Source organism: Pecten maximus, chromosome 14, assembly GCF_902652985.1.
Source record: "Pecten maximus chromosome 14, xPecMax1.1, whole genome shotgun sequence".
Classification (NCBI taxonomy): domain Eukaryota; kingdom Metazoa; phylum Mollusca; class Bivalvia; order Pectinida; family Pectinidae; genus Pecten; species Pecten maximus.
The window spans coordinates 11,379,610-11,407,393 of NC_047028.1; the positions used below are offsets into that span (position 1 = coordinate 11,379,610).

The 27,784-nt window shown below is 36.1% G+C and overlaps 2 protein-coding genes across 2 annotated transcripts; both read right to left on the reverse strand.

The window, feature by feature from the left end:
* Positions 1-2,396: 2,396 nt before the first annotated feature.
* On the reverse strand, positions 2,397-25,960 carry LOC117342840 (peroxidase-like). Its single transcript, XM_033905107.1, has 14 exons — positions 25,525-25,960; positions 24,161-24,299; positions 23,127-23,362; positions 21,718-21,903; positions 20,788-20,848; positions 18,177-18,298; positions 16,114-16,215; positions 12,423-12,518; positions 11,532-11,832; positions 10,630-10,797; positions 9,992-10,204; positions 8,424-8,590; positions 7,555-7,651; positions 2,397-4,043 (listed from the first exon to the last, which is right to left on the reverse strand). The coding sequence occupies exons 1-14, from the start codon at positions 25,877-25,879 to the stop codon at positions 3,971-3,973; spliced, it is 2,316 nt and encodes a 771-aa protein (XP_033760998.1). The 5' UTR covers positions 25,880-25,960; the 3' UTR covers positions 2,397-3,970.
* On the reverse strand, positions 25,945-27,784 carry LOC117341743. Its single transcript, XM_033903606.1, has 3 exons — positions 27,448-27,784; positions 26,386-26,822; positions 25,945-25,971 (listed from the first exon to the last, which is right to left on the reverse strand). Exons 1-3 carry the CDS (start codon positions 27,782-27,784, stop codon positions 25,945-25,947), a joined length of 801 nt encoding a protein of 266 aa, XP_033759497.1.

Here is a 27,784-nt window from a genome sequence, read left to right on the forward strand (position 1 = left end):
CTCAGAATGTACTGAAGAGATCTTTCTTAAATTTCATATATAGGTTCCCCTTGATGCCTAGTTATGCATAAAGCATTTTGAGACCAATCGGAAAACAACATGGCCGACAGGCAGCCATCTTGGATTTTGACAATTGAAGATTGTTATCGCTATTTCTCAGAAAGTAATGAAGGGATCTTTCTCAAATTTCATATGTAGGTTCCCCTCGGTGCCTAGTTATGCATATTGCAATTTGAGACTAATCGGAAAACAACATGGCCGATAGGCAGCCATCTTAGATTTTGACAATTGAAACTTGTTATCGCTCTTTCTAAGAAAGTGCTGAAGGGATCTTTCTCAAATTTCATATGTAGGTTCCCCTTGGTCCCTGGTGTTGCATTTTGGGACCAATCCGAAAGCAACATGGCGGACAGACAGCCGTTATCGCTAAATCTTAAATTTTATATATAGGTACCCCTTGTTTGAAAAGTACTAGAGGGCTGTTTCTGAATTTACACAGATTAGTAAGACTTAGAAGGGAAAAGTAGAGAAAAGATCAATCTGACATGGAACCTATAAAGATCATTCAATGGTGGGCGCCAAGATCCCTCTGGGATCTCTTGTTTCAATTTTGAGACTGATCAAGGAAACAAAATGGCTGACATAAGATAATTTTGGCGTTTGTGAGTTATCACTATTTCTCAGACAAAACTGTTGATTTTTTCCCTGGATATGCGAAATGTATATGAGACTGATTAAAGAAACACAATAGCTGACCGATAGCTATGGTGGATTTTAATAGCTGAAGTTGACTTTCTTTAAATTTCATTTGAAGTTCGACTTGGTGTTTTGTGCGTTCAAATTGAAATAAATGACATAGATAAACAAAGTGGAAGGCAAGTGGCCATCGATTTTGACATTTTAAATTTGTTATTATCACCTAAAGGAGAACTTCATTACTCTTTATCAAATCTTAATAGCAGGTTCCCTGTGGTCCCAGTAGCTTGTTGCACATGTTCCACTTCAAGGCTTTAGAATAGGAGAGAAAATGCTGAACGATAGCCATCTTTGATTTCAAAATTTAAAGTTTGTTGATTATTTCATGGACCTTTCTCCATTTTCATTCGAAGGTTCCTCTTGGTATCCTGCTATACATGTAAATGTTCAATTTCTAGCCTGATCGAAAAAACAAAATCAAATGGCCAGCAAGCGACCATCTTGATTTTGGTTTTTGGACATTGAAAATCATCTATTGAGAGCACAGGGGCTTGGCACGATTTTCCAAATGATAGTCCATATATATATATATGTATATATACATATATATATAGACTATCATTTGGAAAATCGTGCCAAGCCCCTGTGATTGAGAGTACATCATGAATCTGTCTCATTTAATATATGGAAGTTCCCTTTTGCCCCCTGTGAAAGTTTTGAGACAACAAAACAGCCGACAGACAGCCATCTTGGAATTTGACAATTTGATCTTTTCCAGGTTTATTCATAAGTACATTGTCCGTATATAGATAAAAATGATGAGAAACGCATTTATATTGTCAATATAACTTGCCCATTTTCTGATTTAAAAACGGAAAAGAACTGATCAAACATAGAACCAGTACAATAACGCATGTTGAGATGGTGGACAGTAAAGCAGAATACTGAAGATCAGATTTGAGGTATACTTACATGTAGATGCTACTGAAACTGGTTACCTATTCATGTAATGTGTTCCAGACATAATTTGTCCTAAAGTATTCTATTCAAAGGGTACACTCTTTTAGTATTTAACGAAATGTGTTCATGACAGTACTCGTCATATCATAGTCTAATAAAAGCGTCATTCAATTTTTAAGTAGAATGTAATGTACTGGTCCTAACGGACATTCTATTCAAAGTGTACAATCGTTCAGTAGAATATAATGTTCAAGACAGCACTCGCCCTAACTGTAAAATGTGATATGTTCCTGACAGTACTCGCCCTAATGTATTTTATTCAAAGTGTACAACCGTTCAGTAAAATGTAATATGTTCCTGACAGTACTCGCCCTAATGTATTCTATTCAAAGTGTACAACCGTTCAGTAAAATGTAATATGTTCCTGACAGTACTCGCCCTAATGTATTCTATTCAAAGTGTACAACCGTTCAGTAAAATGTAATGTTCCAGACAGCACATGCCCAAATGAATTATATTCAAAGTGTACAACCGTTCAGTAAAATGTAATATGTTCCTGACAGTACTCGCCCTTTATAATGTACTCAATGTATTCAGTCATTAAGTAACATGTAATGTGTTCCACACATTTACTGTAACCGTGACTGTCTCTCTGTACAGCATACTGCATTTTTGATCCAATATTAATGGTTAATCGTATATAATATCCAATGGTTTGAAAAATAAGAAAACCCAAACTATGGAATGCAAACTACTTTTATTCTACCTTGAAAACATTACTATTTAGTTTGGATATATAATATATACCTGCCTAATACTAAGTAACGCTGCCTGAAGATAGCATTTTAAACATGTTTCCAGCACAATAACCTGGTCATACAATAAGTATGCTGACGTTGTATACTGGCCACTGTTTGATCTAGGTCCGTTCTGTTGTATTGGTCATTCTATTGGCTAGTTTGATCACGTGTACGATAGTTCGGTCACACAAAATCCTTACAGAGACATTGAGTATTGCTGTGATGGTACTGTGTTTTTACCTAGATCTAATCCCCGTGATTATTTTTTTAAATGGTTTGATTATTTCCTTTTGAATAATGAATAAATGGAGCAGTCGTTTATTGATAAGGAAATCTTTGTTAAAGGATTTTACCATAAAGATGATATACAAAAAAACATATCAGGAAGGATCACTGCTCAAACGAGAAAATATTTTTGCATGAGCATCACTTCTATAGATGATGGCCAAATAATTGATTCATCAAGTATTGATAGCAAACTTAAATACTTGAAAACTTACACCCATTTACACCGGAGAAAACACCAAACATACATGTATCTTCCTTGTGACCGAAGTGAACTACAGTACTGTACGTTAACATTCCTGTGTTAAAATGCTACGGATTTCAGCTGCAATTGTCTAACGACAGCAAAAAAATTAAATCATATTTTACATTTTAACGGATACTACGTTTCCATTTACGCTTATAAAGTTATAAAGTTTATGAAGTATAGTTAGTTACTGGATTACTACCTACATGTCTCCCTTTTGCTTGGTTTCATCTCATCAACTAAAGCCAGTCTGTCGGCTTTTTAGTTACTGGTTTATCGCCTACACGACCCCTCCTGTTGCCAGATTTCGTCTCGCCATCTTTAGTCAATGTTCTGTCGGGGCGTGAGTCAGTTACTGGTTTTCCGCCTACATGACTCCTCCTGTTGCCAGATTTCGTCTCGCCATCTTTAGTCAATGTTCTGTCGGGGCGTGAGTCAGTTACTGGTTTTACCGCCTACACGACTCCTCCTGTTGCTAGATTTCGTCTCGCCATCTTTAGTCAGTGTTCGGTCGGCGTGAGTCAGTTACTGGTTTTCCGCCTACATTACTCCGCCTGTTACTATGCCAGCATGAAGGAGAGGTGCTGGCTCTTTATGGAACCAACTTCCTATAATAACTGGCTCCCGGTCCTGATAGTGCCTTTTCGACGCGAAAAGTTTTTGGATGCTGGGTTTCTGTACTCGTATCCTATGAAATATTCATGTTGACTTTCGTGGTTTCCAACTAAATTGTATCTTAATATTTTTTTCAAATATCAGTATAGTTCTTCGTTATATTTCTTTCTAATGTAACTTATCAATAGCGAAAACAATCAATTACCATTTCGTGTATACACTTCATTTCTCCATTCGTCCGTTTTTTAGTCTTCATTTAGCTGTCTTTACAATGAAACATGTTCTAAGAGCATACATGACTAAATAGTGTTAATTATCAATATCTAAGGTTTTGTTCGTATTGAAGGTTGTCCAATTCCATCATTTTTTATTCACCAATATTGATGAATAGATCGATGTCGAGCTCTGGATAGTCATCACAAGACTTTAAGTCTTCAATCCTGTGAAATATAAACGACGGTTTATAAATTAAATAGCACGCTTCATATATCAGTATTATAATTATAAGATTTCGAACTTACGGTATGCATACATAACTTACTTTCAGTTTTTATGTAGTTTCACGGATGCTAATTAAACCTCAAAGTAATAATATTAAAGTATGGCTAAAAAGAACGGAATACAATGTGCATGTGTGATCGTTGCCCCGATATATTAATACCCCAGTATGTGTTTGGCAATAACCCTAATATATCAATACCCCAGTGTATGACAATAACCCTAATATATTGATACCCCAGTGTTAGTGACAGTAACCCTGATATATTAATGTCCCAGTGTGTGTGACAATAACCCTCATATATTAATACCCCAGTATGTGTGACAATAACCCTAATATATTAATACCCAGTGTGTGTGACAGTAACCCTGATATATTAATACCCCAGTATGTGTGACAGTAACCCTAATATATTAATACCCCAGTGTGTTTGTGACAATAACCCTAATATATTAATACCCCAGTATGTGTGACAATAACCCTAATATATTAATACCCCAGTGTGTGTGACAGTAACCCTAATATATTAATACACCAGTAGGTGTGTGACAATAACCCTAATATATTAATACCCCAGTATGTGTGTGACAGTAACCCTAATATATTAATACCCAGTGTGTGTGTGACCGTAACCCTAATATATTAGTACTTCAGTATGTGTGACAGTAACCCTAATATATTAATACCCCAGTGTGTGTGTGTAACAATAACCCTAATATGTTAATACCCCAGTATGTGTTACAGTAACCCTAATATATTAATACCCAGTGTTTGTGACAGTAAACCTAATATATTAATAGACCAGTGTGTGTGTGACAGTAACCCTAATATATTAATACCCAAGTATGTGTTACAGTAACCCTAATATATTAATACCCAGTGTTTGTGACAGTAAACCTAATATATTAATAGACCAGTGTGTGTGTGACAGTAACCCTAATATATTAATACCCCAGTGTGTGTGACAGTAACCCTAATATATTAATACCCCAGTGTGTGTGGCAATAACCCTAATATATTAATACCCCAGTGTGTGTGTGACAATAACCCTAATATATTAATACTTTATTGTGTGTGTGACATTTGCTCTAATATATTAATACCCCAGTATGTGTGTGACAGTAACCCTAATATATTAATACCCCAGTGTGTGTGTGACAATAACCCTAATATATTAATACCCCAGTGTGTGTGTGGCAATAACCCCAATATATTAATACCCCAGTGTGTGTGTGGCAATAACCCTAATATATTAATACCCCAGTATGTGTGTGACAATAACCCTAATATATTAATACCCCAGTGTGTGTGGCAATAACCCTAATATATTAATACCCCAGTGTGTGTGTGGCAATAACCCTACTATATTAATACCCCAGTGTGTGTGACAGTAACCCTAATATATTAATACCCCAGTGTGTGTGGCAATAACCCTAATATATTAATACCCCAGTGTGTGTGTGACAATAACCCTAATATATTAATACTTCATTGTGTGTGTGACATTTGCTCTAATATATTAATACCCCAGTATGTGTGTGACAATAACCCTAATATGTTAATACCCAGTGTGTGTGGCAATAGCCCTAACATATTGATACCCCAGTGTGTGTGACAATAACCCTAATATATTAATACTTCATTGTGTGTGTGACATTTGCTCTAATATATTAATACCCCAGTATGTGTGTGAAAATAACCCTAATATGTTAATACCCAGTGTGTGTGGCAATAACCCTAACATATTAATACCCCAGTGTGTGTGACAATAACCCTAATATATTAATACTTCATTGTGTGTGTGACATTTGCTCTAATATATTAATACCCCAGTATGTGTGACAATAACCCTAATATGTTAATACCCAGTGTGTGTGGCAGTAACCCTAACATATTAATACCCCAGTATGTGTGTGGCAATAACCCTAATATATTAATACCCTAGTGTGTGTGTGTGACAGTAACCCTAATATATTAATAGCTCAGTGTGTGTGACAATAACCCTAATTTATTAATACCCCAGTGTGTGACAATAACCCTAATCTATTAATACCCAGTGTGTGACAATAACCCTAATATATTAATACTTCAGTGTGTGGGTGACAATAACCCTAATCTATTAATACCTCAGTGTGTGACAATAACCCTAATATATTAATACCCCAGTGTGTGTGTGACAATAACCCTAATATATTAATAGCTCAGTGTGTGTGACAGTAACCCTGATATATTAATGGCCCAGTGTGTGTGACAGTAACCATAATATATTTATACCCCAGTGTGTGTGTGACAATAACCCTAATATATTAATACCCCAGTGTGTGTGACAATAACCCTAATATATTAATACCCCAGTGTGTGTGTGACAGTAACCCTAATATATTAATAGCTCAGTGTGTGTGACAGTAACCCTAATATATTTATACCCCAGTGTGTGTGTGACAATAACCCTAATATATTAATACCCCAGTGTGTGTGTGACAATAACCCTAATATATTAATACTTCAGTGTGTGGGTGACAATAACCCTAATATATTAATACCTCAGTGTGTGACAATAACCCTAATCTATTAATACAACAGTATGTGTGACAGTAACCCTAATATATTAATACCCCAGTGTATGTGTGACAATAACCCTAATATATTAATACCCCAGTATGTGTGACAGTAACCCTAATATATTAGTACTTCAGTATGTATGACAGTAACCCTAATATATTAGTACTTCAGTATGTGTGACAGTAACCCTAATATATTAGTACTTCAGTATGTGTGACAGTAACCCTAATATATTAGTACTTCAGTATGTGTGACAGTTACCCTCATATATTAGTACTTCAGTATGTGTGACAGTAACCCTAATATATTAGTACTTCAGTATGTGTGACAGTAACCCTAATATATTAGTACTTCAGTATGTGTGACAGTAACCCTAATATATTAGTACTTCAGTATGTGTGACAGTAACCCTAATATATTAGTACTTCAGTATGTGTGACAGTAACCCTAATATATTAATACCCCAGTATGTGTTACAGTAACCCTAATATATTAATACCCAGTGTTTGTGACAGTAAACCTAATATATTAATACACCAGTATGTGTGTGACAGTAACCCTAATATATTAATACCCAAGTATGTGTGAGAGTAACCCTAATATATTAATACCCCAGTATGTGTGTGACAATAACCCTAATATATTAATACCCAGTATGTGTGACAGTAACCCTAATATATTAATACCCCAGTGTGTGTGTGACAGTAACACTAATATATTAATACCCCAGTGTGTGTGTGTGACAATAACCCTCATATATTAATACCCCAGTATGTGTGTGACAATAAAAGAATGACAGTATACATGTATACTAATAATGTCCTTACCACAGCGCCGATAACATACTTACATATCATAAGAGACATACATGTACTTCTAACAACACTTACCCCGGAAAAGCGAAGACGTCGTTTTGAATGGAAATGAATTGAAACACTTGACACATAATCTTGCCAAGGGTCACCTCCTTGATGGCCTCGATTTGTTCTGTAATATTCAGTGAAGAATATGATAATGTAATTACCAATCTATCGTTGCTAGGCTACACTTAAACAAACGAAGTCCCATAAACAGAGTAAGAGTATGGTACAATAACGTCAGACGTTTACACGGATACAGGTCAACACTATATTCTCATAACATGAGGCCAAACGTTCTCTTAATGTGATTCAAACTGGCTAACACTGTATTATCACAGTCACATTGCTTTACGATCTCGACGTCTCCCTAAAAGATGTCTGATTTTATAATGGCAGCCATTGTATGTTCTGTCTCTCTCGTCAATTATTTCAAATATCAAAATCTTAATTTATCTAAATTTCATGAAGTCTTTCAGAAACAGTTTTCTCCCATAAAAATAGTCACAAACAACGACGTGCCTACTACAAACATGTTATTACAGATTATATAGGGAATGGCATCGAAAATATATAATATATTCTAAAAATAATATGGTGATTACTAAGAGTGATGATTTGTACATACTATGATAGAATTAATAAGATCGAGCCGGTAACGTATAACCGAAACTTTGAATTAGTGTTTTCTTTGATGAAAAACCTGGCTAGGGTATTATCCTGCCACTTGGCACGATTTGTGTGAGATAACGGAGGGTCACGTGACGATGGGAACCTATCAAATGCATGTATAAAGACAAAGAAGCGGATCTATTTAGTACATGTACATGCAAAGCGCCTACAAAAATAACAAACGGTTTGTAACATTCTTATTAGGATTTTTTAAGTTATTTTTATTTTACCTAAAGTAAATCCTGTAACATCCGTGTTTTCAAAAAAATGCCGGTCCCCAAACTTCAATCGTCGAAACTGTTCTGCTATGATTGCCGTAAAGGTAGGTCCGAGATGGGTGACGGGGTCGACAGTCTCGGTCATGCCGCCGGCAAACAAATCTATGTCTTTCACATTGCTAAAAATAAAGATATTTATATCTCAGTTATATTTTTCTGTGATTTGCAGGGTTAGTCAAATTGACCTTTAACCTCTGCTTTGGTATGGTTCCTTTCCCTTTACATATTATGGTAGTAATGAAATAAAAAATACCGCTTGTAACTAGCATTTCTATTGGCTTTAAAATTTATGTTATCATCCCATAACGTCAAAAATGACGTCAACCTTTCTTACGTCGCTTTTGATTGGATGCCACAGCCTGGTATTGATTTGGACATATATAACAAAAACTTGGAGTGTACCTCATTATAAACCGCGTGTTTTTTTTTTATAAATACACTTTTTTGGCCATCTCTCGATAATATGAAAATATATATATTCAAGTTTATCCTTAAAGATTATCTAGACATGCAGTCTTAAATTGTGTTTAAGTTGTGCCTCCGATCATATGGATAATGTATAGCATTATATTATTTAGGACAACTCGGAGTATGCGTTCGGTGAAACTTAGGCGTAACTTTGGAACGTGCTTGTGTATATTACTTTGGTATTCCAGTCCTCAGTACTCATTTACCAAAACCGTATTGAATGGCACAACCCGATGACGCATCTGTGTAAACATGCACATGGAAGCGTAATCAACGATCAAAGAAATAAGTCTACAAAAAGTCATAACTCTGTCATTCTACTTGCTATTCGATATTTTGTGAAATACAGAGGCTAAACATATAAGAAAGGTTCCTGTAGTTTCTTATATATTCAAAAAAAAATCTACACTTTTATGTACTTTTTGCATAAACATACTTTGACCAACAGCATTAAATGTACACATGTTATAGCGGTAAACTTACTTCACGCCTATGCACTGAAAACTTTACATAAACATGTGCTTGTACTAATTTTCTTCCCAAATGCTATCGCTATAGTGTACATCAATTAATCAATTCGCTTTTCTGTTACAATTTGGAAATATGATTTCGTCAAATTACGTACGTATATAGTAATGTTAATATGGACATGGCAATAAATAGGTACTACAAAATAATTTCATATGGAAATGTCAATGAATAGGCAATGCAAAATAATATTAATACATATCAATGAATAGGCCATACAAAATAATGTTAAAAATAGGTAATACAAAATAAGGTTAATAATGACATGTCAATAAATAGGTAATACAAAATAATGCTTATATAGAAATGTTAATAAATAAGTAATACAAAGTTAATATGGAAATGTTGATATGGAAATGTTGATAAATAGGTAATACAAAATAATGTTAATATACATATGTAAATAAATAGGTAGTACAACATTATGTTGGTATGGACATGTTACTTAATAGGTATTGCAAAGTAATGTTGATATGGACATGTTAATAAATACGTAATACAAAATAATAATAATAAATGCTTACCTATACACTGCCTGAAGTTGCTGTTGAAAATGAGTTGTGTGATCAGTAAGCCCGCTGAAGTCAGCTGGTTCCGACAACCTTGCCCATACACGGTAGGCAGTATAGCCAGGTAGGCCATGGTCTCGGCCCCGCTGTATGTTTAAAGCACTGAGATCACTAGGCAATGCGGTTTCGGTTTCGAAAAGATGATCTTTCAAGTCATCAGGGAGTTCTCTATTACACAAAATGAGAGATAAATGAGTGTCATGCAATAAGTCGAATGTAGAATGGTAGGCACATTAGATAGCGTCCTATAGCTAGGTCACACCCTGTACAACATGGTTTCAAAACCATACATTCGATAGCGTTTGATAGCTCGGTCATACAACCTGGTTTCCAAAATATAAAACCGATAGTGATATGGCTGCTTTATACATCAAGGTTTTCAAAAACTTTTTTATTCACTTTCCTGATCCTAATGAGTTTAATATACTCTATGGGATCCATGTAGAAGATTGGGAAAAAAACAGATGTGTCCTACGGTATACACTTTCTTTAACTGGTGGACAAACAAATCATAGTAAGATTGTATGAATTACTATGAAATATGAACGTATTCCATTGATGTAAACATAATTTAAGGTACAGAAAAAACTTACGAGTCAACTGCACTACAATGAGTGGTGTGGAAAGACCTCGCGATGTCATCTACACTAGAGAAAACCAGTTCTGGATTGAAAAAAGTATCTTTCAGATCTGTTTCTGATCTGCTCGTGAAACAGCTCCCCATTCTTTTGATAACTCCCTGGACCAGCGTATGACCGTATCTGCAAGTAAACGATACGTTTGAATATTTACATTTGTCTGGCATAGTCACTATATAGTCTGTTTGAGAGCTCTGGCATTGATGTTCGTTTAAATGCCATCCATCACACGCTACACTTATCAGCGTATTAATACAACACAAACCGGGATAATTAAGTTTAACGACTAATTATTTTGTCTACATTATTTGTTATAAAAACTATTATATTTGCGCATTACGTTGATAATAAAATGATTAACAAAATTGAGGGTTTTTTTTCAAAAAATTTCCATGTACTATGTATTTGCGAAAAAGCACGCGACCATGTTCCGGCTGTTCCAACGATTGACAAAAAATCTGCTGACTGTCGGTAAGGCAGGAATTATGAATCATAAATATGAATTATAGCATTTAAAAAATAAAAAAAGTAAAAGCAATGTAAATATTAGCGTTGAACTGTTTTTGTATGGTATTTATGATCTATTTGAATGCCAGAGCTTTGCATGCAAACAAATCATAATGCGCTACCGGAGAGGATGCCGACGAAGTAAAACATCGCGGCTTTCTGACTAGGTAAGGAACTTCAGGTGACGCTGACAAAGTAAATCACCACAGCCTTCTGACTAGTTAAAGGATAGGTGAGGACGCCGACGAGTACATCATCACTGCCTTCTGACCAGCTACTGGACTTTTGTTTATAACTCGAACCCGTGACCATTAAGATGTACATATAATGTGTATAATGTGTATATTTACCTGAAGGCTGCCGTACTAAATTCAAGGATTATGCTTGGGTCAAGTGTTTCATCGTATGTAAATGGAGACCCGACTGCCAGTCCTGTTTGGTTCATCATAGTGTCGCCTATGACATGAGGTAGCCAATGTCCATACAGGATGTTTTGTAATATACCGCCAATGATTTTCCTCGCAATGTTGTAGATCAGATCATCGCCTGTAACACCCTTTTCGATAAGCTTGTCACAAAGTAAATTGTGGTAACGAACAAACGCGGTATGGATTACCATGAGATTTGGATTCTCATTCGATCTGATATCTCCTGAAAAACACAATCACAAAGACAGCAAAGATAAGTATAGTACTATCGCAACAATGTAAATACAGCATCCTCCCTATACAAATATATAGAGAATGCGTGGTTAGTATGTTACAATACAGGATTTATTTGGTGCGAGACGTAGGAAAACCGACATGAAAAGGCTATGCCGGCTTTCCTTGTCGAGCGCCAATATCAAACTGTAATATACAAAAAAATGTACTAGCTGTGTATTCTGTTTATCCTCATTTTTCTGCATGTTCATTTAGAACGAAACAAATTTCTGTTTTGTTTACCTTTCTTGGGTACGAGTGACCCCAGGTGAAGTGTACTTAAACATGTATGCAAATGTAAAACAAATGCAAACTATTCCCGACAAGTAATAGTCAGTAGCTACAGGTCAGTAATGTTCTCAAATTACAACCAATAATGTTCTCAAATAACAATCAGTAACGTTCTCAAATATCAACCAACAATGTTCTCAACTTATAACCAGTAACGTTCTCAAACAGTTTCGATCATGACACTCAACACATGGTTTGTACATATATACAAATTCTGATAATTATTACTTCAAGCATAACAAAACCAACCTGCGAGAAAACAATGAGTGTTATCCGGGTCATTCAATATACATCCCGAAGGGTCATTCTCAGGAAGTAGATCATTGTCTGCTACTAGTAGTTTACCTGAAACAGAGTACGGCATGAATTGCGATGCTTCATATGTACAAAAAAAACCATAACCAGCTCTTTGTCGCATTTTTGTATTTACATGTATCTATCGTTAAGCCGTCATATTTGACGCCATAATCACGAAGCTTCGTTTCCGCACACGAAACATCCGCTGTGCGATTCCTTTAAGTTCCAATTAACAGTAAACGTAATTAAGAACACTTTCTTTATGAATTATAAAGTTCTTCAAAATTGTTGAAGAGTTTAAAACAGTCGTCTGAAAAGGCAAAACGTACCTGTTTTTTTTATTCTATATTGCGAGTGCCCTTACTAGCATTTAAACTATTAAAATAATTAAAACTTTTTGCTTTTATTTATAATTATAAACAAGAAAATACAGGCAATCCTCGATGATTCGAACTTCGTTGATTCGAATTTCTCGCTGTATCGAACTTTTTGCTTGGTCCCGAATTTTCTACCTATATAACACTACTAACGAACCTATGTATGATTCGAATTTTTATCAATCGAAGTTTTCGATGTATCGAACTTTGTTTGTAGTATCGTTAATAAAATATTTGCCTACATAAAATGAAGAAATTTTATATTACATGTTGTCATTATTTTGATACGTTGACTAATATGATGAAGTAATGCAACATAGCTCTAGGTGACCTTTCATCCACTAAAGGGAATACATATATAACAAGAGATCCCAGAGGGATCTTGGCGCCCACCATTGAATGATCTTCATAGGTTCCATGTCAGATTGATCTTTTCTCTACTTTTCCCTTCATTTTACTAATCTGTGCAAATTTAGACATCCCTCCAGTACTTTTCAAACAAGGGAATCCTAGCTATATAAGAAATTTGAGATTTAACGATAATGGCTGTTTGTTTGCCAGGTTGTTTTCCGGACAGACTGGTCCAAAAATGCAATGCAAGTGACCAAGGGGAACCTACTTATGAAATTTGAGAAAGATCCATTCAGTACTTTGAGAAATAGAGATAACAAACTTCAATTGTCAAAATCCAAGATGGCGGTCTGTCGGCCATATTGTTTTCCAATTGATCTCAAAATGCAATAAGCATAACGAGGCATTAAGGGGAACCTCCATATGAAATTTGAGAAAGATCCCTTCAGTACTTTTTCAGAAATAGCGATAATAAACTTCAATTGTCAAAATCCAAGATGGCTGCCTGTCGGCCATGTTGTTTTCAGATTGGTTTCAAAACGCAATATGCATAACTAGGCACCAAGGGAAACTTACATATGAAATTTCAGAAAGATCCCTTCAGTACTTTCTCAGAAATAGCGATAATAAACTTCAATTGTCAAAATCCAAGATGGCTGCCTGTCGGCCATGTTGTTTTCAGATTGGTTTCAAAATGCAATATGCATAACTAGGCACCAAGGGAAACTTACATATGAAATTTCAGAAAGATCCATTCAGTACTTTCTCAGAAATAGTGATAACAAACTTCAATTGTCAAAATACAAGATGGCTGCCTGTCGGCCATGTTGTTTTCTGATTGGTCTCAAAACGCAATATGCATAACTAGGCACCAAGGGAAACCTACATATGAAATTTCAGAAAGATCCCTTCAGTACTTTCTCAGAAATAGTGATAATAAACTTCAATTGTCAAAATCCAAGATGGCTGCCTGTCGGCCATGTTGTTTTCAGATTGGTCTCAAATCGCAATATGCATAACTAGGCACCAAGGGAAACTTACATATGAAATTTGAGAAAGATCCATTCAGTACTTTCTCAGAAATAGTGATAACAAACATCAATTGTCAAAATCCAAGATGGCTGCCTGTCGGCCATGTTGTTTTCAGATTGGTCTCAAATCGCAATATGCATAACTAGGCACCAAGGGAAATCTACATATGAAATTTCAGAAAGATCCCTTCAGTACATTCTCAGAAATAGCGATAACAAACTTCAATTGTCAAAATCCAAGATGGCTGCCTGTCGGCCATGTTGCTTTCGGATTGGTCACAAAACGCAATATGCATAACTAGGCACCAAGGGAAACCTACATATGAAATTTCAGAAAGATCCATTCAGTACTTTCTCAGAAATAGTGATAACAAACATCAATTGTCAAAATCCAAGATGGCTGCCTGTCGGCCATGTTGTTTTCAGATTGGTCTCAAATCGCAATATGCATAACTAGGCACCAAGGGAAATCTACATATGAAATTTCAGAAAGATCCCTTCAGTACTTTCTCAAAAACTGAGATAACAAACTTCAATTGTCAAAATCCAAGATGGCTGCCTGTCGGCCATGTTGTTATCCGATTGGTCTCAAAACGCAATATGCATAACTAGTCACCAAGGGGAACCTTCATATGAAATTTGAGAAAGATCCATTCAGTACTTTCTCAGAAATAGCGATAACAAACTTCAATTGTCAAAATCCAAGATGGCTGCCTGTCGGCCATTTTGTTTGCCGATTGGTCTCAAAATGCAATATGCATAACTAGGCACCAAGGGGAACCTACATATGAAATTTGAGAAAGATCCCTTCAGTACTTTCTCAAAAATAGCGATAACAAACTTCAATTGTCAAAATCCAAGATGGCTGCCTGTCGGCCATGTTGTTATCCGATTGGTCTAAAAACGCAATATGCATAACTAGGCACCAAGGGGAACCTACATATGAAATTTGAGAAAGATCCTTATAGTACTTTCTCAGAAATAGCGATAACAAACTTCAATTGTCAAAATCCAAGATGGCTGCCTGTCGGCCATTTTGTTTTCCGATTGGTCTCAAAATGCAATATGCATAACTAGGCACCAAGGGGAACCTACATATGAAATTTGAGAAAGATTCTTTCAGTACTTTCTGAGAAATAGCGATAACAAGAATTGTTTACGGACGGAGGGACGGACGGACGGAGGGACGGAGGGACGGACGGACGGACGACGGACCACGGACGCAGGGCGATTTGAATAGCCAACCATCTGATGATGGTGGGCTAAAAACACAGCATATGTTAATACATCTCGTTATACCAGAACTATTAATATCATTAGAGCATTAAATGTAAATGATTTTCTATTGAAACATGACGCTTATTGATAAAATAACAAATAACCATTCTGTTCATCGTCGCCATATTGACTCCCTTTTGAAAAATAGGTAAGGAACGACAACTGTACTTAGAATATTCCCTAAAGTAGGATTCCGTAGTGTCCCATTATTTCTTACGGTTAGATACCTTTTCTTCGATCATGTAAACAAGTACAGATTCATCAAATGTTTGGCGATCATTATGAGACAACAAAATAAAATATCTAACAATAAAACATACTAATATGCAGCTATTAACATTTATATGTGTTACATACATGACATTAAGGATAACATGACTTATGTTTATTAGATGCTTACAGAAAAATACAATTTTGACAGGTAAGAAGTTTGCTTAATTACTCTAATTTGGCTAAGACAAGAAATTTCGCCTTCTTTTAATATATATATAACATATAACATGAACAACATGGTTCAATTGCTTACAAACCATATTGGTTATATTGGCCGACCTCTTTAATCGATATTTGGTTTTAATAGTTTGAAATAGATTCATGCAAACTCACCATCTTCAAATGTACGTAGCTGATGGGCAACTTCCTCAGTAGATCCATATACCATCGAGCCGTCGACATAACTGGTGATATCATTCACTTGTTCCCGCACGTCTGAAACGCATGGGTTCATTAAAAAATAATGATAGATTATAACATAATTCGCCTAGTTTTTTTCAGAAGTCTATTAAAGCGCCAATTTCAAAATCATTTTCAGAAGATTGCTGGATATCTCGTTGTATTATTGCCTAAGCTATGAATTCTCTGTGATATTTCACCATCATCTATGCTTAAATATTTATTGCTGTCAAGTCTAGAAACTTCACAAAAAACAAGTTTATCAAACTTCCTTCGGCTGTTTAGTTATTTTAACAAACCGATAGACAGCCAAGGAAGCGCGTATCAATGAAATGTATATAGCATTGTTTCTTAATTAAACGTCACAACACTAACACAGACACTGACACTATTTACATAAACCTGTATTACGTAATAGCTGGTAACAAAACGACACCGTCATCAATATACAGTGTTTTGCATAATACAGTGGCGTAGGAAGCGGGGGGGGGGGGGGGGGGGGGGGGGGGGGGCAGGGGGGGCAATTGCCCCCCCCCCCCCCCCACTTTTTTCAGTGGGGGGGCAAACATATCTTTTTGCCCCCCCCCACTTTTTGACATCCAAAATCTAAAAACAGGGGATAAAACGCGAATTTATATATTCATTTCGATAAATATCTGTATATTTCCGAACCGATAATGTTTTCTTGAAGGCAACGATAAAAACTTTATCTTGTACATCCGGAACATTCCGACTTTTATACTAGTATATCAATCCTCAGACCTGTGCAACAGCCTGGTAAGTCAATATTTATATCTTTATAAGAAATTTTGCTCAACTTCATCACATGGATTCAATAAGTTGATGATAATTTGTGAAGTTAATTGAGTTCATAATGAGAAAAAAGACAGAAACACAACATGAAGAAGAATGCGCGGTTTTAACGTGAATAGAGTGATACTTATTACCGACAGGTACGAGGAAATACAAAAAAAAAAAATCGGCTCGCGCCTACGGCGCTCGCTTTATCACTAAATTACTGGCCCCCCTTTCGATTGCAGATCTACAGGGGGGCTTCGCCACCCTGGGACCCGCTGGGCGACCCCCAGACCTCTCGCAAAAATGAAAAAAAAATCGTCTCGCGCCTACGGCGCTCGCATGATCACTTAATTACTGGACCCCCCCTTTCGATAACTCCTGGATCCGCGCCGGATCCCGAATTATTGGAAATGTACTATATTCATTTTTCGCGGAGGGCTTAGACCCCCTTGACCCCATATCAGGGCGCTGCCCTGGACCCGCTGGGCGGCCCCTCGGACCCCGCAAAAAAAAAAAATCGTCTCGCGCCTACGGCGCTCGCATTATTACTAAATTACTGGACCCCCCCCCGCCATGGGCGGGCCTGGTGATTCATGTTTTGCTATATTTAATATATATATTCTGATTTGCGTAAAGAACTTATTTTGTACTACATAAATTATCAAAACTATCATGGGATGTTGAAATGATAATTATTGGCTAATTTTGCGGAGATGGCATACGATTTGTTTAGTGTGTAAAATTTAAGGTTAAAAAAAATTTTGCCCCCCCACTTTTTGACGACTTCCTACGCCACTGTAATATGTTTCTTGTTAAAAAAAAATGTCGACTGCATCTACACTTGTACATACCATCCGTGTTAATTAATGCAACGACATACTTACAAGTAGATTAAAGTAATCGCAAACACGGTTTTTTGATTCCGTGGCGATTATATTCACCTGGATACGGATTTTTAACCAGGTACATGTATCTGCCGTGAACTACACATACACAGTAGTGCTCAATATCGTCATTTGTCCCTAACTAATATTTGAGTAGCAGTCATTCATTATTTGACGAAGTTATACTATACAGTATATAGTGCTGATAGTGACCCTGTTATTAGTGAAATCGAGGTCATAATCTAGATAGATAAATACGGATAGACATAATCCGTTACCAATTGCCAACTTTTTCGAGCGAGAAATTGGACTTACTTGGCTCGCATAAACTTCCTCCTCTAGTAGTTCTGGTTGGTATGGATCTCCTAAAGGCCATACACGTGTGACTGAAGGCAGGGTCGGTCAAAGGGTCGATCTCAATGATTTTACACTGCATCCTGATCAACCGAATATTTACATTGTATATTCAATAGGTAAGAATGCTTACAGGTATATAACCATACGTTATGTTCTTATTTCTAAGACATGAGCAATTAAATGTCCATAATTCGTGGACAGTTATCACTTTCAAATATCTTTTCTATCAAAAAATCAGTCTTTTAATCAGTGATTTTACCAATATGATATTTTTGCATAAGTCACAAAGGTAAAATACCATGAGACGTTTCTCATTGGCTGCGGCAGTCAGAAATCAATAGTGACGTCAAAGTTTAGACAGAGAATTGAAAATGGCGCAACGAAATGGCTGCCTTTGTTTAATTTAGTGCTCCTCAATTTGACTTCAAAATTATTTTTTTTATAGATTAGGAAAAAAAATTTAATTTGTATTCATTTCATATCCATTTTTATGAAACTCGCTAAGGCTTTCAAAAAATTAAAACATGTAAGACTTGTTCATCAAATCTTATATTAAATGAAAACCTCAAAATGTTTAGTGATTTACAGTGTGTATATAGATAAAAGCAAACTTCCGTCAGTTGAGAGATAAGATTTATAGTACAACACATATAGAGGATCTGTCATGAGTTTCCCTTCATATTAGATTTATGATACGAGTTTTGAATTTTGTATTTTTGCGAGCCTCTGGCGAGCAAAAATAAAAAAAATTCTAAACGAGTATCATAAATCTAATATGAAGGGAAACGAATGGCAGATTCTTTTTATCATATGACGTTTTCTTTCATCGATCCCCATCAAAAACTGATTTTCTCTTTTGCCTTGAATCGTCACATCTCAACCAAATTACCCGAACCTTCGAAGTAGGTCAATTATACCGACGAGAGAAGAAATAGTTCTAACACAACTGACTCTTGAAAAGGATTCATTTTATTAAATACACGTCTCAAAACAAAATTTCAGCATTTTTTCATTTAATCTATAATAGATAAATTGTCCTTGGTGTTTGAAACAATGAGGAAAATATTTTAGTTTGAAAGTTCATGAGCGACTGTTTTTGATGTGACGAAGCCGTGACGTCACTTGGCGCGATAATGGAGGCTTCGTTGTACAAATGTCTATTCGCTGTCGCTGTCGTTCAGAACCATTGTACGGCGCCTTTTCACTGCTTTGTGTTTATCCTCGTCCTCGCGGGAGTTTATGGAGATGTGAAATGTTCCACCGTGAATATTCCCACTGAACATTGTGTTCAGACTGCCGTGAAAAGCGACTTTGGATGCCGATTTGTTGGCAGTGTTGTTTGTTTTGACATTATACACGTGTTTGTCGACGACAGTGTCAGCATGTTATTCTGAGTAACCGTTGAAGGCAAGTTGTAACAAACTACATTGCCGTTTTTCATGAGGATTTTATTAAATAATGTATATAATAATGTATTAAATAAGACTAGATATGTCTCATCGGACAACGCAACCGCAATTTTCTATCGGAGTTGAAATATGTTACTAGGGGTCATAAAATAGATGTTTGCCAGGCCTAATTAACATCTTATAGTATAAATATAATTAAAAAACTTAGGATGTTTACATCTTGGATTTTATCTTTGATTGTACAATATGTTATGTTGATAGACCAATTTGTCGTTCAGTTAATTTTTTTCAAAGTTTACAAGCACTAGTCGCCATTTTTACGAGTCGTAGTAAAAAGAAGTAGGTCGTTCCCACGCGTATGAATACAGTTCTCACGGAACCAGCCAATCAGCGTAGCGAAAGGTGTTATTACACTAGTGTAATAAAGAAAATTTATGTGATGGGTTTATGACACCGTATATAACGGTAGTCGTATGATAAATGTATTTATTTCATTCTCATTTAAGTTTTTTCCTTTCACGTGTAAATCTAATTATATTTTAACAGTCATGTGAATCCCACACATCAATCATTAATTAAACTAAACCAGCATGCATGTTTACGTTGTGTCGGTAAATGACACGTTCCATTATTACAGTATGATTTCCCCCGTATATCATGACGTCATCAAAGTTATGGTAGATCATTTAATTTATCAATGAAATCAACAGGAGAGTGAATTTTGTACAATTTTTAAGATACTACATCGCCAACAGCATATACACTGCTTGTCACACAAACGCAAACGGCAAACATTGTATAGATATTGTGCCTTATCAAAACCAACATATGACAAAAATAAGGATAGTGTCCTAAAAGCCAAAAGCTACTTACCAAATATAGAGGCGGAGTACGATAACACAGAATACCAACAATTATATAGATTTGCATGGAGAATCCATACACCTCTATCGATATCTAATTAATAACATATATAATTTAAGTTAAACGATATAGATGATATACAGAGAGGCTCAAATTTTCAGAAGATGGTAGTAGCGTAAAGTATGTATTTTTTTTTATATCTTATAAAAATGTCTATCATTATTTTCAATCGATCATATTTTGTTCGTCAGCGACTTAGGATCTTTTCTATATAGATAACCCGATAACTTCCTCACCTTTTATTACGAACGAGTGCGTCTGTGATAGAGCAACATCCAATGGTCGCCTCTTTATGACCTACAAACACAATGATTATAATATAATTTCTACCAATTCAGATAAACATTATTGTATCAAGGCCTATTTTCCTAATACATGTAAAATGTGTGTCCTTATTTTCACAGAAAGTGTCCAATACAATCGGTTAGAATCCTTGCTGTATATCACCTGACAGTGTCTAATTATATGTACGTTAACGGTTTAATCCCTGAGGTAAACAGACAGTTTGGCGCACCTCAATTTTATCACAAAACCAAATTTAGGGTCATCCATATAGGAGAATAATGGTGAATTTCAAATACGAATTAATATCTTCAAAGTAAGATATAATATATCAATGATTATGTTTTTTAGAACCTGTCGATTATTAAAATCACCAATAATTTGATGTAGATGCTAATAGTTTCTTCTATAGAGTTTCGTTGTGCTAAGATGTTGCCGGGACTAATTCTAAGTCACACAAATAATCTAACCTGGAAATTAATAAAGTTTCTATAGTACACGAAAGGAGCATTTTTGACTGGATTCGATTTTATGTACGTATATACACTTAATCTTATTTGACCTTGAACAGCAAAGAGTGGCTGTGAATAATATTACAAAAATATGGAATAAAGGGAGGCATTCGATCAAAATAAAGCTCCAATATCATAGTCTTAAGACATCTGATCATAGTAAGAAGGATGTCTTAAAGACACATTGTTAAAACAGTGAGTTTGAGGCGTTGGTTTACCCTTAAATCAGCGGTTGATCAGTTTCCCTAAAAATTGTTCTTGTCCACAGTTTGTGAGTGTCTTATCAGTGCATTTTTGATATTTGAAATGGTATTTCTCACAGGAGTAGAAAAATAGAGCAACGGACGTGTCGGACAGCATCACAGTCAATACCTTTAACCATGGGTGTCTCGGTGATGTCGTGATCATAAAACTGGCCCATGACTGCCATCATAATTGTCCTGTTAGGATCATCCGCTGGTTCTTCGCCACTACCGTCACTCATTCCGAAAGCAGATACTTCTCTTGCAGTCGGAAGTTTCTGATCATTTTCCCCGTTTTCTTTGAACGCACTGACTCCTAAAGAAAGACAGAAACCCTTTACATATCCTCATTATGCTCTACACTCATAACAAGGAAACTCGGACAACAGATATGATCGAAAATGTCCACCAAAATGGTGACGATACATTACAGTTATAACCATAACCATGACTTAAAAAACAATAAAAAAAATGCAGATAATGATAACATTTAGCATACCGTAATTATCTTCCATAAACAATAGAATCAACAACTACATAAATGAAAAGTAAAATATCGTCTAGCCTAAGTGGAGTTGCCAAAAATCGCCTTACACATGAAAGGCTACTTCCATGAAAATAAGGTATAACAGCTGAAATAGCTAAAATAAACTTTAAGGGTAGGTAGAAGGTTGGATTTAAAAATGGCAAAAAAAACGACAATTCTTTTTCGCTCTTTATATACATCTAAGTTGGCTGCTGAGTGAGGACGGGGACGCGGGCCCAAATTGATGTTGACCAATCATTGGCTAGTCCTTACATAACCTCGATGAGCTTATCAACAGCCAATAAAGGAAAGCAGTATGGGCTGTCCGGAGACGTAACAACGTACACACCGAGTACGTAAACATTTTTAACAAATGATAAATAATAAATTTAACCAAAGTAAGGATGCTGAAGAAATTAGAAGAAAAATAAAACTAAATAACTTGTTATGCTGTTGCGACAATAAAATAAGCTAATTACCTAGATACCTTTTAAGAGTTCTATTTTATTTATGAGCTTTTTAAAAGCACGCATAATAATGGTAAAGGTATATTAACATTCAAGCACTTCCTTCCTTTTTAATAATTGAAAAAAAAAATTAAAACAAAAACAAAAACAAGGGAAATCCCAAAATTTAACATATGTTTTGTAGTTTGATATGTGGTTTGTCTTTAGGAAAATAAGCATGTCTTCTTCATTATATACTACTCATAGACATGCTTACTCCCATAGACTAAGATGAATTTCTCGATTAAAATAGTTTGCAAGCGTACTAAAAGATAGTTGCAGTGAATAACAACTCATACTAATCTCTCTTGTTTTGAGGCTAAGGTGGCCGAGTAGATAAGGTGTCCCGACAATTTATCACTAGCCCTCCACCTCTGGGTTGCGAGCTCGAAACCTACGTGGGGCAGTTGCCTGGTAATGACCGTAGGCCGGTGGTCCATTAATACAAATTTACATGCGTGGCCTAGTATGACAAGCCTAAATTTAACGAAACACGTTGGTACATACCATCGGCGTACATGGCTCCAACAAGTCTGCGTTGAGAAGTACCCGGGGAGCCCAATGCTGGATTTATAAGATTGTTACATGTTCCGTCAATAGTCCTGAAGGGCGAGTTCCTAAAGTCAATGCATCTAATTCTCTCTTCATTACAAGCATTTCTATCAGCATCGATTTGAGCTTGTTCAAAAGCTTCCGAAAATCCAGGGATCCCCTTCAATCCATCGACAGTCTTAATAGGGCCACTGACAAATCCAAAATGAAATTGTTTACCAGGAATAATTAGAATTCGTCAAATATCTTCGACAACTGTGAACCCCCCCAAAAAACTGCATTCTTGCAAGATACGAGGGCTGATTGTTAAGTTATGAGACTCATATTGAAGGATTTGAATTTTTCCGGACATATTGTATTATTTTCCACATAAGCTCCTTCAGTATCTATACACTTTTGCCAGCGGTGTTTAAGGGCCTCAATGTCCCTTTCATAGAACTCCTTTTCTTGGCAGTTCAGAAAGTCATCCACTGCATGTTACGGTTAGGGTGTCTGATATAGCTGTTTTCAGTTTTGGAAACAGATGAAAGTCTGATCGAGCGAGATCAGGTGATAAGGCGGATTCTCAATCAGTTTAAAGCCACATCCTGAATGGCAGCCATGGCAATGACAGACTCTTTCACCCTAACCCTAACCCTAACCGATATTGTCCATTTTGCAAAAACCGCTTATCTTGTTTACTTTAGAGTGCTGCCTCGTCGATATAAACTAACCAATTGAGACCAGTCGTTGGGTACACGGCCCTATATAGTCAGAGAATAGTAGGACTTAACAAGAACATCCATGAGTACCTCCTTCACTAAGAGGCTCACAACATATCAATCAAACTTCGTTAGGTCAAACGACAGTATAATAGAATACTACAAAATATAACGCGACTTACAGGCTTGATGTAATACAGGTAAACATATTTTCTAGATCTATCCCACATTTGACAGATAAATATCGAAGATTAATAGGAGTTAAAATATTACTTATCGATTCCTTACTTCTCGATTAGATATTTCAGTGCGTAAAGGGCTAGATTTGCCCTCCTCTCCTCGATCTCCAGCTCCGTCAGGTTAGGTTCAATGTCATTCAGTCCAGCCATTGTTTCTGAGGTTGTGTCTCCTGGCTCAAGATCTATGCCTTGAGAATTAAAATTCCGTATTATACAACATAGGTACCATAACTATTAAAAAATGGCTAAAATAACACAAGCATTTACAGGGAAATGTCAAAGTACTGATAGTCATAATACAAGGGCAAAACATACCTGTGTTTTATCGACCAAAGCATGACTAATATTTAAAAGACAAGGTCAATACGTATTCAACAGAAGGACAAGATATCAAGGGCACTCACAGTACATAAATATCCCCGACTCTGGTGAAAGAACAACATATTCCTGACACTCAAAGTAAAATGACAAAATATCCCTGACACTCATAGTAAAAGGAGAAATTATCCCGGACACTCATAGTAAAAGGACAAAATATTCCTCACATTTATAGATAAAGGACCAAATATCCCCAACACTCATAGTAAAAGGACATTTATCCCTGAAACTCATTTTAAAAGTACAAAATATCTCTGACACTCAAAGTAGAAGGACAAAATATACCTGACACTCGTATCAAAAGGAAAAATATATTCCTGACATTCATAGTAAAAGGACAAAACATCCCTGACACTGATAGTACCATGAACACATTATCCCGACACTCATAGTAAAAGGACAAAATATTCATGACACTCATATTACAATGATGAAATAATAATCTCGACACTCATAGTACATGGACAAACCTCACATTCACAATATAAGCAGAAAATAAACCACACATTCAAAAGACAATAAGAAAAATATTAGTCGAATACTTGACGCTAGGAAAAATCCCTTGTGTTCCTCGCATTCAAAACGCAAAGCATACCAAATATTTTCAAAAAACTAATTTGTGATATTGGAGATATGTTGCATGCTAAAACACGAGAACAAACAATTTCGAAACTCAAATTAGTAGCAAAAAGGAATGACATGTTTCGCGCAGGATAATCGAGAATTCCTCATCAAAACAAACGCATAAAGAAAGTAATTGTGGTTACATTAGAGTTGTGTTATGTTTTTGACAGATAAATATTCCTAACGTTTGATTCAGATATTTGATTAGCATTACCCCTGAAATAGATTATTCTCGCCACCTTACGTTTATTGACTGAAGTTCTGATAATATCTATATACTTATTGTTTTTATATATATTATTTTACTATGTCGAATAAATAAATAACCCTTTAAACATAAGAAATGTACTTCTGGTATTGTAAATCAAGAAAATGAAACGGGATCAAATTAACTGATGTAATATAACATACCTATCTCATGGTCATCATAGAATTCCCATGAGGCATCACCAGACACTCCGACATAGGACACATCTCTGCCAAGGTCATCAAACCAATTGATGACGGAGAGCCAACGACCTTGTTCCTGATGCAATACCTGTATAAAGTTATTCCGCCAACTCACCAAAATCGTCAGCGAAGCCGAACAGTCTGTTACAGGTATGTTTCCTCTTGATCTGATACCTCTACCTACACTCCGTCTTATTTGAACCTCTAGATCTGTACTCCCGGATTCAAACGATATCTCCCATAGTGGACCGTCATCCTCGTCGTCTTCCTTCAACGCCAGCCTGGCAGTGCCACATGTCTGAACTTGAAACACCATGTGTGGTTCTTGGACCAAAGGAAAATTGTATGCATCGTCCTGCAGTAGTACAAAGTTTACTTGATCTACTGTTGATATGGCTTGTTCTGATCCTGAAATGATTGTACGGAGGGCATATAAGACATTACCACATTTCAATATAAATTGAAAATTAGATATAGCAGAGTCAAAATGATTTGAACTGCACCAGGGCTCGTCAGAGATGTTAGGGAACGCCATGCAGTTTTCTAATCCTTCTAGGACTCGCCAAAGATGTTCAAAGCTTAATTGCCTAGTAGACAGTGGTGAAAGTCCAAAGTGAGGGGAGAAATACACTAGCCCCTTAATTTTCAATATAGTAAAACGAGCATCAAGTATGTATTATGACCCGTTTCATTATTTAACAGCAAACAAGACAATGTAGACGACTATTTAAAACAGAAAGATGTTCATTTAATTACCTCACTTTGAAAGAATATTTGAATTACATGTCTGGTTCGCAGATCAATCATTTTACCTCTGTTTACGGTTCTCCAGTGCCCCTCAACATTTCCCGAAGTACCGAATCCTATATCATTGATACTAAGCTGATCACTGGAATCATCTGTCCATTCTATTAAGACATTCCAGCCGACCCCGTCAACGTTCTCGTCTTCTTGCAAAACGTCAATATGGTTAGCGGCCCAGCTGATCAAGAATCTTCTATAATGGTTACAGTCTAGCACGGCGAAAGTGTGTGTAATGCTGGCCACCTCCCCTATGGCCGTATGGATAGACAGTGAAGAATTATCACCGACTCCGATGTGGATTTGGTATGTCTCTCCGTTAGAATGGTGTAGTTCTACTAAAGCATCGCTGCATGCCCGCACTTCGAGAATTATATACTCCCTGCCGAGAAGGTCGTATTCATTCTCACTGAGGAGGATGATGTTGTTGGTAGTATCAAAGGACACAATGTTGCCACCTGTAAGGAAATTGTATGACACATAGTCTGTCAATATAGGAAAAGAAAGAACACAGAATACCGACATTTAAACGAAATTCATAATCGACAAAAGGACAACATACAAACACAAAACATAGATTTACATGGAGTATATTGATAAAGTACAAAAGGGAATGAAACCAGGAGTTCCAGAGGAGTAAGCCTCTTCTGGTTCATCTAAAATGGAACCACTAGGCATATCAGAATACATCGAACACGTCAGACATCATATCAAGAAGGAAATAGCACATTTCCTATTGATATCTCCTAATTAAATTTCCCCATGAACTTCATTAACATAAAAAAGCTGAGATTCACATATTTTTTAATGTATATACATGTCTATATTTGATGTTTAAAAATGTTTCATCGGAGTTCTCGATTTCACTCGAGTATCTAAAACATTGATACATACATGTAATAAGCTTACATTCAATAAAAGTAACTTCAACATGACTGTTATAGGACCTAAATCACAGTTTACTAAGTTACATCCCAAGCTACTAAGTTGTACCACTAGGCAACAAATACACCTATAAAAAAGGATTAAAATCAAACGCGATGGGGGAATTCGGGACGTTGGGTTTATCAATCATTCGCTTACCTCTATAAAAATAAAACATCTTTAATGCTTCATCTTCTTCGACAATTTCACGGGAATGTCTAAACGCTTCATCCATAGCCAGTTGTAGTAGTTGTGGTGTAATATCGTCAATACCACTGATTCCGTCGAATACTCGTTTACCTGGGGAAGCCTTTTTATCACTCTTTACTTTTTCAGCTGCGATTTCATTTCCAGCCTCAGTCCTTTTCTCATTTTTTACGAGTTCCTGTAGTATTTCTTCAAGTTTTTCTTCGAATCCGGTAAGTGTAGACTTCGCCGTAACACCATATATAGCGATGTACGAAAATATCGCCACCAATAGGACCTTTGGGGCCAT